The following is a 14,365-nucleotide window of genomic DNA, read 5'->3' as shown; positions in this document are numbered from 1 at the left end:
TGTATGCATTATTTTTAATTAGTATATGTTTCGCGGAAAAATATATTTTGTATTTATGAAAGGCCCGAACTCGGCCCGAATCCGACAAGCATAAGTGAATTTCAACTCGAGCCCGTGCAGACCTCTAATGAGAATTCAAACTGGAGTAGGCCTATTCCAAGCATGTCTGCCTCATGTTCCCTTTGGTAGCCACTGCTTCCAATGTTGTACTCCCGGCTTTCCGCATTAAGAGTTTCAAACAACGATGCACTATTTGAAACAACTTAGGTAATTACAGGTCAAAACGGAACATATGGAAAGTTTTCAGATGTAATGAGTCTCTTGCTTTAACATAAGAAATTTCTGAGGGTTTCCCTAACCGTAAGACGAATGCCAGGTAATCTATGGCGAATTGCCGGCCTCGTTTCGCCAAATACCACTTCGCTATCACCAATCCTATCGACAGTAATCTATATCCACGATGTTTCCAGAAATGTCCGTTTCATACGAATATCTAATAGACAGGAAGTTTCTGCAGAATCTAGTTGTGTTATGAAATATATATAAATTACATAAAGTTAATCACTTAGAAAAAAGGGGACGATAACCTCCCCGTGGCTGAGTGGTTAGCCTTTCTGCTTTCCACCGTGACAACGTGGGTTCAATCCCTTTCTGGGTCACGAAAGTTTATCATAGACTAAGCGGACGAGAGGGGTTTTTTATCGAGATTCTTCCGTTTCCTTTCACCACAATCACTCTCACTATGCTAGGTCCCGAGCCAGGTCTTCAGAACGAATAAAAAATGGCTGAAATTTGTGAAAATTCGTGTTTAATAAACATTATTAAAATAGAATAACACGTAGAAGTCCCACCACTTAACAGGTAAGTTCTGGCACTTCCCTCCCATCTATATCTACGCAACATGACTCCACAATCCTTGTTTCTTTACCATTTGTCGTTTGGCAATAAAGAGTAGCAATGTTTAATCTAGCGGACTAGGTCTGGCGCAAAAGACATTATCCCATCGTCCTCGGCCGTGCTTGTAAACATGACATGGTAACCACTAGTCGAGACATAAAACACACTGAATTTTCACCCATCTCATTTGTGTATCATACGTTTTAATATCTCAGGCGGGATTGATCGAAAGTCGACTGTGAACTATACTTTAGATGAAAGTATAGAAATAAGTACGACGCTGGAAAGACAGAGGGAGGACCAAGCGCACCAGATATATACCCTTCCGTTATGCATCAAGGCAGAGGGAGGGACTATCGTGCCGGTGCAGACTGTACAGGAGCTAGCCCGCTCATATTGATCCACAGTAAACTGCTGAACATGCGTGTGTGCGTGTATGACGTACGTACGCTACAGCAATGAGTTGCCCTCTGTCTGTTTCGAGCATCAGAATTGCCCTGCTCCAAGTATTAATTCCTTTCTTACAGTGTAATTTATTTATCGACGACGTATCGACCACTACATGTATTTAGATCTGGAGAGATGACGTGCCTGTGTTACCAGGCAGGAAGAACAAAGTTCTGGTACGTTTTGAGCTGAGTTCTGGAATCTGTCTGAAAAGCTAGAACCACGAAATTACCAAGATTTAGCCTTGTTTAGTTAGGCAAAGATGAATATAAATTCATGTTCTTTAACATCTAGAGAATGTTGTGAGGAATAGCTCTTAATGTTTTATCAGGTGCAGGCTATTTTTAGAAGGGTACAAACAATGCGTTCTTTCTAACACTTCCCGCTCCCGTTCAGTCGAAGACAGAGGGGGATGGGTGAAAAAGAGCCAAATATTACAAATTGAAAAAAAAAACTATTTCTTTTACAATTCTTCAAGTACAGTATAATGAGAGTTTTAGTATAGTCGGTCACGTCCGGTTACAACAATTCTTTCACCATTTAATACAGCATCATTTAGAGTGCTGAATTCTTGTTTTAAAGTTTGCACGTTCTTCCGCATTTATCAGTAATTAATATTTTTCAGTGGTGGAGCATACGGTAACGCGGCGACCACAGTTATATGTTTGGCTTAACGGCAGAAAAAGAATCATGCAATAAGGAAGCTTTTTATCATTCTGTCAGTGTTTCGGGCCTGCAAAATTATTCACATGACATCGAACATCAGGTTAAAAATACATTGGACACATTTTTATCTAATGGTAGATCAGAACGCAAATATAGTAGTTGGACAAAATTAATAATATCTGCATTCTAACGAATTGTTATGAAACTTTGTACAGACCTTACAAGTGGCACATATGTTTTGTGTGCAAACTCTGATTACGCTTTCACAAGAAAAACTACCCTTTTACAGCGGGTGCATTTAGACGGAATTAATAACTTCTCTTCTAACAGATTTATATGAAAAATTGTACGAAGTTACAGATGGCATATATTGTTGTGTACAAATTATATTTATGGTTCCATAAGAGGAACTACCATTTATAGGAAGTGCATTTAAACAAAATTAATAACTTCTCTATCTAACAGATTTTTATGAAACTTCATAATAGAAATTACAGGTAGAATACATTTAATTGCCTACAAAGTCTCAACTACCTCTCTATAGTGGTGCATTTAGACATTATTAATAATTTCTTCCTTATAGTATAATATATTTTTATGGAACTTTGTACAACAAATAGGTCTACAGATAGCGTACAAAGATGTAATCAGAGTTTGTACAAAATAAATATATGCTACCTGTAACTCCTGTACAAATTTCATAAAAATATATTAAGTAAGAGAGAAGCTAATTTTGTGTAAATGCACTTCCTACAAAGGGTTAGTTCCTCTTATTGAACCGTAAGTATAGTTTGTACACTAAAAATATGTGCTACCTGTAACTTCCGTACAATGTTTCGTAAAAATCTGTTGGATAGGAGAGAAGTTATTAATTTTGTCTAAAACCACCTCCTATAAAGGGGTACTTTCTCTTATATAAACGTAATCAGAGTTTGTATATAAAAAATATGTGCTACCTATAAGGTCTGTACAAAGTTTCATAACAATCCGTTAGAATGCAGAGAAGTTATTAATTTTGTCCGGCTAGATTTGCGTTTATGTACACTGCGGTATAGCAAAGAAATTCGAAGGTCTGTCTATAACAGGCCTGCACAAACGGCGCTCATTGAGCGCGGCCGCTCTTTCGGAGCGGGAGAGCCGTCTAACAGCTCGGCAGAAAGGTACGTCGGAATGACGTAGGTCTGCTATAGGTAGAGGATAGGCCATGCAGCTATCTGGTGTGTGTATTATCAGTAGCTATTTCACTTTGTCTATCTACGGCTACATAATGGTGGAATCTAAAAGACGAAAAAGTGATCATCAGGCAAATTCTTTCAATATTGCATGAGAAAATGTTTATTTTTTCACAGCAGCTGGAGTCAATGCTTATCTGCCACAAAAGTTTGAAAGAAAGAGGAAAACATAATATAATGCATCATTACTAGTCCACACATAGAGATATGATGGTTTTGTTGGCGAAGATCGCAGTAAAATGGTTCAGGATTTTAAAGCTGCATTATTACATGAGGTAGGGTACGTTAGAATTTATTAGTCTTCAACAATTTAAATATCTCTTTTCAAGGAAAAGGCCAGCTCATTGTTGATATGTTGAATAAATTATGGGAATTCAGTTGTAAACTTACACTTTTCGTAAGTCAGTTTCGTGAAGGTAATATGGCTCACTTTCCAACGATAGAAACTGTTCGTGATGAAGCCATGGTAAACGAGTTTGTGCAAATATTAATTGAAATTCAAAATGAATTTAATTCTAGGTTCCAAGATCTTGCCTTAATTGGAAAGAAGTTTAAAGTTATTATAATAAATTCCTTCAACACCAGTTGAAACAGTGTCATACAATTTACAGGTCGGCCTGGTTGGCGCAGTTGGTATAGCGCTGGCCTCCTATGCCCGAGGTTGCGGGTTCGATTCCGGGCCAGGTCGATGGCACTTAAGTGTGCTTAAATGCGACAGGCTCATGTCAGTAGATTTACTGGCATGTAAAAGAACTTCTGCGGGACAAAATTCCGGCACACGGGCGACGCTGATATAACCTCGGCAATTGCGAGCGTCGTTAAATAAAACATAACATTTAACGATTTACAGCTCGAACTTATTGATTTTCAATGTGACCTAAGGGCTAAAGACCGTTTGAATAATACTACTAGCCTGACTGAGTTTTACAATACTAAACCTTAGCAATAATATCCACGACTACACAGGCTGGCTGTGAAAATGATTGCTATGCTTGGCTCAACATTTATATTTGTCAGCAACTGTTTTATATAATCAACTTTAATAAAGGCAGGCATCGAACATCTGTAACTGATGTTTCATTACGATCAGTACTGTTCCTTTCAGCTGCCAAGAGCATAAAAGTCCGTTTTCATGTTCTGATAAATAAAAATATAACAAAATGATATTGTACATTTAAGTAGCTATAGCATTTCTATTATTTGTGTAAAATAAATATTTCTTTATTAATTCATAATAGTCCAAGATAGTTTTGTAAACATTGAACGGGAATTCATTTCATGAACACTCGTAATAGTACTTCCTTTTGTGTACATTTTGTACGAGATCGCCCCTTCTTCCAGTTCACCATTATACAGAGCGCAGCTAATATCTGCTAATATCTCATGAGCTGTGAGCCAGCTCGCAGAGCGCAAACCTTGTACAGGCCTGATTTATAACGAGCGAGAAATCAGATACGTTGTAGAATGGTGTAGTGCAATGCGCCTCAATACGAGGGCGGCAACTTCACTGACAGGGTAGCTTCGCTGTTTGCCGCTTCAGCAAGGCGTTATGTTTAATGACAAAGCAATCTGCGTTACTGTCGAGACAACTTCTCATGATTAATTGCCTACTGTGCCAGTTGCAGTCCCATCATCTTTAGTAATGCATTGTACGCTTCCCTAACACAATTTTAAACAGGCGGAAAGTGTAATTCGTAGTAGTATGTATCGGTGAGCAATTTAATATTCAACTGCTTTCGAAAGCATTTCACATACATAAATTCTACTCCGAATTATCTAGTATCGCGTTTTCAATTTCTCACAATTCTACAAAACCGGCTTTTCTCTCTATCCTTTATGACAGAACATTATCACAAGTCAAAACTAAATTTGAAAATTTAGTCTTATTCCATGGTGTTTAAGTAATGCTAGATGTGTTGATTTAAGTTTTTTCTGTAGATCCCTGGACGGAAGTTCACTTTTACAACATTTTACCTCTACAGACTACGTGTCATAAATGGATTTATTACATTGGACATTTTGAAATTAGTAGAGAGGAAATATAGCGGGTTCAAGGAAACTGCCGACAAATAATTTAGGTCAAAAGCACCATCTTTCAGAGAGGTTGTTGTTTCTCTCCCTTTTCCAATACTACAGACGTGGACAAATTATTAGCAAAATTGAAGATTTTTATTATATATTTTTACAAAATATGATTCTTCAATTTAGGCTACAGTTGACATTTTTGTGTATTTCCAAATAATTAGCCAAATTTAAGATTTGTATTGTGTATTTTTCAAAATTTAACTCTTCAACTTGGACTACATTTCATATTTTTGCATATTTACAAATTATTAGCAAAACTGAAGGTTTTTATTCTATATTTTTACAAAATTAGATACTTCAATTTGGACTACAGTTGACATTTTGGATATTTCCAAACTATTAACAAAACTGTAGATTTTTGTTTTATATTTTTACAAAATTTGTCTCTTCAATGCAGTTGACATTTTTGCTAATCTACAAATTATTAGCAAAATTGAAGACTTATTATATATTTTTACAAAGCTTGACTCTTCAATTTAAACTACAGTTGACATTTTTGCATATTTCTGTCTACTGTAATGATGGAAATATGCAAAATTGTCAAATGTAGTCTAAATTGAAAAGCCAATTTTGTAAACAGAATTGCCATAAAAATCGTCAATTTTGTTAATCATTTGTCCACGTCTGTAGTAGCATTTTAGATTTTTCTCAAATTGGAATCATTCGCTAAACTGTCTTTGCAACGTGTGAACCTCGTAAGTGGTTAATGTGTTTGTTTATTCTGTTTGCGTGTGTTAATGTGGCTCTAATATGCTTCCAATTAAAGGTTTTTCCACTCGGATAAAATGTACTAAAAAATTTCAAGTCGACCAGTATGTCGTATCTGCTTCACTTATTGCAAGAATGAAAAAAAATGAAAGAATGTGCAAAGAATTCCATTGATCCCTCAGTTATGCCGTGGGAAAGCGGGTGGACATACTGGACAGGGTCACATGCGAACTCGGACTACGGATTCTTTTGTTCAGCGAAGAAGGTTATTTGTGGCGAAAACTTGAATGAAGAATTTGATCTGATACTGTCACATATGTTCATTAAAGTTTGCACCCATAACTTCTTGCGATGTAGAGAGGTCATTCTCTGCCTACAAAAAAAAAAAAAATTGACTGACAAGTGCAGGAATCTCACAGAAACCAATTTAGAAATATTGTTTGTCGTTAACTGTGCAAAAAAAAAAAAAAAAGTGAAGTGAAATAGTAAATTTGGAACCAAAATGAAAGTGCATATTTTAATATATTTTTCGCTTGATCGTGCATATTTCATAGCTTGATAGCGCATAAATGCATGCATATTTTGGAATTTTATAGTGCATGAAATTATCGTCTCTAGTCATGAGCCACAGACTCTCTTTCCAGAACCACTAAATTATTTGCACTTTTTTCGATATTTTGTACAAAACGTTTTCCTTTAACATCCTTGGAAGACATTTTATATAGAAGTTACACAGTACGGCAACTCTAACAGTAGATCATACTGTGTAAGGGTAAAGGCTTTTAATGACTAATAGTTAATAACACTCTAAAAAAATGCGTACTAATAGGTGTCACATTACTTTATATACTGTATTTCTATAGCAAAAATAAAAAGAGCAAAATACAATCGGATAAAATAATCATATACAATAAAAATTATAAAAATATATTATAGACCTTATTCCCTATAACATTTATCCTCTTATTATTAACTCTAATAAGAGGTATATTAATTTCAATTTCATCTAATTCATGATTAGGGGTATGAATATGATTAATAAAATAAAAACTAAAAAGATAGAAATATAAATAACCCCCAATCAGTTTATAGGGTGATGGTTAATCGATGTTCTACTGTAATAATAATAATAATAATAATAATAATAATAATAATAATAATAATAATAATAATAATATCAAACAAGTCGGCTGTAATGTATGCGAGGTTAAGATGCATCTCCGAAGTCAAGTGTTGATAACAGCATCACAGATTCCCTTTAGGAATATCTTATTCTGTTAAGATTGGCCAACGTCCTATGTAGCCTAATTCATCTCCTATTGTGGTCATCCTTTGTGCGATCAAGTTTTCTAGGGAATATGAAATAAGAATTTACAATGAATCCAAAGAAGGTTATAAAAGATATAAAATATAAAACGAAAAATTAATTTTATAAACTACCGTCAATGTTGCCCTCAGACTTGAGACAAAGCAAAGAATTGAAATAACTTGCTTAAAATTGTGAAGTTTTCCCATCACGCTGATTACTGTTATAAACCTAACAGGATACGCCAAGGATGTCAAAACGCCTGCTCTGCGTGCTCTCAAGAAATTGCACATTTCCTTACGAGCGGTGATTGTACTTCATCTTGCTAATATGCGAGCTTTGTTGGATTTCTATTGCCTTTAGTATGGCACAAGTTTTCGAGTTTGGGTGATGCATATCGTGCATTTAAATGAAGTAAATAATTAGAGGTCTCAGCCGGAAATCTACCGGGCATTTCTTCCCCACATTAAAATTAAATTCTAATATTCATGAACCGCATATATCCTATTACAGGGGACAATCAATTCTGATTTAAATGTGTTCCTTCTCCATCAACGAAGCTACCGAACTGCCGGTGTTCACGGTTATACGAGGCGATCGGTAATTATGTACATTAAAGTAGTAGGCCTACACAAAACAAATCATCATTTCATATAAACATACAAATGGAACCGCTGAGTTACAGTGGTAATGACAGTGAAAACTAGAATATTTCACACCGTAAGCTATTTACGAGAATAGTGGCACATTTCACTTCAAAGATGATGTTGGAAGTGTCCACCACACTCATGGCACAATGAAGCCCTCTTGCGTCATTACAATCGTGTACGTTTGAAGATGCTTCGCGTATTCCTGATCCTATTTCCCGCCTTTACAAAATTTCATCCAACAGGTGTTCACGGATTGCGTGACGTTGGAGTACACAATTCTTCACGTGATCCCATACCAAAAGTCACAGGGTGTCAGTCGGGCGAACGTGCCGGTCCTGAAACAGGTCCGTTACGTCCAATCCATCTGCCACGATATGTCTTCCCAGCAGTTCCAGACGACTGCCTCTCACACCAGTTACTTGAGTAGCGTAATGTGCAGTTTCCCAAGAAAAGAATGAGACGATTGAATATTCCTAAATCTCAGATGTAAGACACTGCGCATGATCGGAGACCAGAGCACTGATACACAAGATAACGAATATTGAGTTACTTAAATTCAGGCTATTTGGTTTGTTACTAACATCATTCCGAAATTCACTTCAAAAACTGCAAAAAAAAAAACCGGTAATATGACGTAAATAATAGATAAATGTATAGATAAATCGTGTAGTTAAATCGACATTGCACCTTCATGACTAGATCGACACTCTGCACAGAAAGGAAAGCTTTCGTGTCGTTTCAATAGCTCAGACGCTAAGAATTCTGTGTGTTGTGTAGAAAAGTGTGAGTTCGATTCTTAGTCTACATAACGATTCTTTTTGTCTAAATAACTTTGAAATAGCTAAATAACGTTGAAATAGAGTTTTACAAAATCCTGAGATTAAGCGTTAATGATCGCAAGCAATACAAAATTACAAATTATAATATTATAAACGTTAATCTAATGAATGCATTTACACCATATATATATATATATATATATATATATATACACATATATATACACACATAACATGTAAATGCATATGTATTAAAAACTAAGAATTAGAATGAAATTAAAAAAAAATTCCTTTTCCGCAGGTTTAGAGTCCTTAGGCCTCTGCCATTTGTTGAGTAATTATTACAATATTTTATTAGTAGCTTTCCCATATGTATAAGAAATGCACTCGCACAAAACAATTTTTGTTAAAAGTGTGGCTTTGGACTATTTCATTCTCACCCCTTCAGTTGATTTTAACTATTTTATCTGCGTGTTTGCAATAGTGTTTCATTTAATGTGCACTCAATTTTATTCATGTTATGATTGAATGAAAAAACACTTGCAGTTATTAACTAATTAGATATATTAATACTAATTAATAAATGCATCTGTTAAATAACGAATTGCAGTATCTTTTGCAAATCTTGAATGTTTAAGTTGTCAATAATATTTATGTACTATATACTATAAGGCGTTAAAAAAACACGAGACGTTTCGGTTATACAGTGGAACCGACACGCTACTGTACTCGTATGAACTACCGAGAAAAGACAGTGACATTAGCAGCAGTGCAGAATTTAGATCCAACAGCAGGCATTTGCCATTCGGTACAGAGAAGCAATGATACTTTGTGACCTGAGCTATGTTGTGAATTCGTGGCCTTAAGTGGCTGTCTTCTTCGTGATCCTTCTTCTTGCCCTTGTTGTGGTCCTTGTAACAATTCTTGTTGTAGGCCTATTTGTCATGGTACTTATCGCGGTTTTGGTTCTTATCGTGGTTCTTTCGTATTCCTAGTCGTTAACTATATCGTAGTCGTTGCAATCCTTGTCGTGGTGCTTTCCATTGTCCATGTCGTCATAATTGTCGTAGTCCTTGTTTTTCTCGTGATACTTATCGTCATCTTGTTGTCTTTGTTGTAGTTCTGATCATGGTCCTTGTTGTCTTTGTCATGGTTCTAATCGTGGCCTTGATGCCTGTCGTAATGCTCGTCATGGTCCTTGTTGTGTCCATGTCGTAGTCCTTATTGTTATCCGTATCGCACTGCATGTCCTGAGCCTTACTGCGGTCGTTGTTATTCTTGTCTTTGTGTTCGTCCATTTCGTGGTCCTATAATGGTCGTTGTTTCTTTGTCGTAATACTTGTCGTGGTCATTATTGTTGTCCAAGCCATGGTGTCTTATTACGATCATTGTCGTGGTTCATGTCATATTTATCGTAGTCCTTGTCCTTATCGAGGTCCTTATAGTGGTCCTTGATGTCTTTGCAATAGTCTTTATCGTGGTCATTGTTGTCTCTGTTGTGGTTATTCTCTGCTTTGTCGGGGTCCTTATCACAGTGCTTGTTTCCATTGTAATGGCCTTTCTCGATCTTGTTTTTGTCATGGTCCCTATCGTGGCCTTGGTCCTTATCGTGGTCCATGTCGCGATTCTTATAGTTGTCTGTCTTTGTCCATTTCGTATCCTTACATTGGTCCTAGTTGTCTCTAGCATGGTCCTTACCATGATAATTGTTGCCTTTGTTTTCTCTGATCGAGGATAAAAGAAATTCCCGATGTCTATGTGTTTCGTATACCTTTCTTATTTATATCCTCGATTAGGAAGTAAGCATTTCGCAAATTCTGCAAAAGTGGATCATTTGGTCTCAAACGATTACCTTACATCAGGGATGCCAAAACGCCTGTATTACGTGCTCATACTACAAGCGATACAAATCCAACAATGTTCACTTATCAGGAAGATAATGTACAATCACCGCTCTTAAGGAAATGTTGTGCAGGTTCTTGAGAGCACGCAGTGCAGGCGTTTTGACATCCCTGCCTTATACCAAGGCGAATCACATTTATTTAGAATATAGCATGTTATTGATTAGTCAACTGTCCGAAGAAAGGTTTGGACCCCGCAAATGACACCAACAAGGCATCGCTCATGAGGCAACTACGCCAGGAGATAATGGGATAGGGTGGCCAGTTCCTTTCCCACTCCATTATTTACTTAAATAACAGTGACTCCTTAGAAATAGTTATTCTTAAGTTTAAAAAAGTCTCTGTTTCTTGCACACTAGAAAGGTAGTCGATGTGACTAGCTTTGTTGCCTGGGACTAGTCTCCATTTGCAGTCACACAGTTCTCAGTTTCAAAACAAAGCAAATAGTTTTGTTTTAGAATCACAGATGTGGTGGTTATTTGTGAGTGTCACTTCAGCAGTAAATATATTAGGCTTAATATGGTTCGTACACGTCACAAGCAACGCCGGCGCCACGACCTGGTGAATCTGAGCACAGCTCGCGTGCTGCCATGGAGACGCTGATTCTTGGAAACCGGTCGCCTAATTAACAGGGAAAAACATGTGCCACGGAAAATCAATAAGGGTTCAATATATCTTTCTTTGGGTGTGACTGCATTTATCACATAAGCAAAAGACATATTGCATGTTTGCCATAAATATACGAAGCAACTCAAATTCAAAAGAGCGGAAGCGTGTCAGACTTAACACTCAAAAACGTTGTACTACGTCGGTAAAATTTTATCCTTATAAATACACTTACACAATTATGAAAGACTTCATTCGGCTCAATATTCATAGAGGACAAAGCCTCAATTGTGGAGATTGGATAAGTATACGGGAAATCGAAAGGAGCTTGAGAGAAGAAATAAAAGCATAAGTTGCGGCGAGTTAAGATGTAAAGGGCTTGTCCATGATAAAGTGCCCAAAATATTTACACATAACCTAAACATGCTTCTCTAATCAAAATTAATTTAACTTGAAGAATATAGAACAATACTTGTAATGATGTGCATGAATTTACAAATTATTTGTGACTTTCCTAACTATAACATCAAGAACACCAGCAGTCACACCACTGACATTTTTTGCAATTCTGTTTGAATTCTTGCATATTTTCAAGAAGTAATTATTCAGTGAGGTAGAAGAAGAAATGATTTTTCATTCGATATTGATGTAGTTTATCTTTTTTTTTTTTAGTTCGGAGATCCATAAAATACAAACATATTCTTGTGTTTAAATGTTCCAGATTTTGTCACACCACTGACATGTACACAAACTCATAATAAATGAATTATATTGTGCACAACATGAAAATTATGAACAATACTGCATGATTACTACAGTAAAATTAATAATAAGAAACAAAGCTTCAATTCAAGAATTATTTTGTCCAACATTACTAAAAATGCCCCACTATGGACAAGCCCTAAACAAGAAGCGTATAGGGAAGGCGAAGGGAAGGGAAAAGAATATTACAGGTGAGGAGGATGGAGAAGGGAGCAGAAAAGTTAGGAAACGTGAGAGTGAATATAGGAAAGAAAATGGAAAATGAAGAAAAGTGAGACATACCAATTAGAAAAACAGAGAAAACTATAAACATCCCCAAAAAATGTGAAGTTACTGCAAGCAGTAGAGAAGAGAAGAATGTGAAAGAAAAATGCAAACTGAGAAAAAGTAAATAAAGGCAATTGAAAAGATAATGAGAATGGAATGACAGGCAGTCTCACCGCTGGGTCCATGAGGGGGGGGTCGGGCAGAGAGATCGGACGCGCCCGAGGCCGGGCGTTCTGTGGACGGGGCTCGGAGCCGACCCCGAGTTGGTCCGAGTATTGATGCAAGGCAACCGGCGTTTTGGGGCCCATGCCGCCCGTTCCTCGGCCCTCATACCCATCTTCGGTCGGGACAGCCCGACCCCTGTAGTGTGTGTTCCTCCGTAGGCATCACTCGCACTTGTCGCTGGCAGCACAAGTTACTGAGTTCAGCTCGGCTCGGCGGGCGATACTGACGATGGCGAGGAGACCAAGCAGGCAGGCGAGCATTCATTCACATCATGCAAGCTAACACAGTCTACCCGAGCGTCCTCATAACTACATGTGGCAGGCATTGGCAACTGTAATACGTGCTTCCGAAAAAAAAAACATTTAATACATAGAGTGGAACAAAAAAACTAAGCTCGCCGTGAACGCAGACTATTACGGTGAGGTATGATTTTTGGTGTAGTTCTGCATGAGCTAAAAGCGTGGGATGGAAATAAAATATACATATTTAAGTCTACATACAATAGATACATTTTACTTGAGCCTTTTCCGACCGTTGTTACTCTCCCAGGAATTCGTACAGGTAAGCAGTATTGTTGACATAAGCATAACTGTGCCGAAAGTGTTCTGTTTGCTTCCTTCCCTATGACAGCATTAGTTTACTGAATGTTTGCAATAGTTTTTTTGGTGTTAAAAGTTTTATACATTTTAATAGCTCTAAGGCGAGTGATTTGAGAGGGATCCACGGAACCGAAGTGTTTTTCTTCAAATGATGTTTCAACTTTATCGCGTTCTCTGATATTTATTAGTTTGCTGGAATATTTCGTATTTCAAACGTTTGAGACACAGCGTTCAACTGGAATGGGTTCGCCAGAGCGACTGTATTGGATTGTAAATCTTTCGTATCTATCCAATATTGTTTTTAGTAGGTCATTTTACGACGCTTTATCAACAACTTCGTTATTTAGCGTCTGAATGAGGTGAAGGTGATAATGCCGGTGAAATGAGTCCGGGGTCCAGCACCGAAAGTTACCTAGCATTTGCTCATATTGGATTGAGGGAAAACTCCGGAAAAACCTCAACCAGGTAACTTTCCCCGACCGGGAATCGAACCCGGGCCACCTGGTTTCGCGGCCAGACACGCTGACCGTTACTCCACAGGTGTGGACTCTATCCAATATTTTTAGTGCTTTAATTCTAATCTTTGGGATCCAGCTGTAACTCTGTTCACCGTGCAGGACAATACTCAAGCAACTGCAGAGAAATTAAACTTGTCTCGCTGAGTTATCAATCGAGATTTCGATTCATTTCCCATTCTCAGCGACTTTCTAACATCACATGACGGTTACGTCGCGTCGATATTTTTGGAAAGTACGAAAATATTTCATTGGTTGACACATTGATATTAAAATTAAGGGAATATCCATTCAGTAATGGAAAAGAAATTGTGTGAAAAATTCCTTTTTGGTGACAAATGATAGTTTTCCAATCAAAAAAGAAAAGAGACTGTTAGAAATATTATAATTTGATTGTCTTCTGGACGGAGCTTAAAAACCCCAAAAACCCAACTACTAGGCGATAAGCAAACCTTTTTCGGCGTGGCCGTAGCATAAATGTGCATGGTCATCACGCAACTTGCTAGGGTCCTGGTCATGTGCACTAAATGAAGAAGTACAATTTATCCAAGGCTGCACAGTAATAATCTGTATCGATAAATTCATCAGGCCATACAAAGGTGGTTATTAGATTTGGATACAGACTGCTTCATAACTGTTATGGACAGACTAATCACTCGTCGGGAGAAGTGCGCCAATATTTGGAGATATGTAAAGAGGTAGTTAATATACACTTTGTCG

General features: G+C 37.2%; 1 protein-coding gene across 3 annotated transcripts in view; it reads right to left on the bottom strand.

Moving 5' to 3' along the window:
* The window catches only part of LOC138707417 (SRSF protein kinase 3-like), a 179,955-nt gene that overhangs the window by 75,078 nt on the left and 90,512 nt on the right, over window positions 1-14,365 (bottom strand). The window contains exon 1 of one of the 3 annotated variants that reach the window (XM_069836808.1): window positions 12,480-12,666. The exons of the other annotated variants lie outside the window; for them this stretch is intronic. Coding sequence (XP_069692909.1) covers window positions 12,480-12,643 — 164 coding nt within the window. The 5' untranslated portion in view covers window positions 12,644-12,666. Of the gene's footprint in view, window positions 1-12,479; window positions 12,667-14,365 lie in introns of those variants that run through there. 3 annotated transcript variants of the gene reach the window in all.

Source organism: Periplaneta americana, chromosome 10 (assembly GCF_040183065.1).
Source record: "Periplaneta americana isolate PAMFEO1 chromosome 10, P.americana_PAMFEO1_priV1, whole genome shotgun sequence".
Taxonomy (NCBI): domain Eukaryota; kingdom Metazoa; phylum Arthropoda; class Insecta; order Blattodea; family Blattidae; genus Periplaneta; species Periplaneta americana.
Note: the sequence above shows the minus strand (reverse complement) of the source record. Positions and strands in the feature narration are given on the sequence as shown.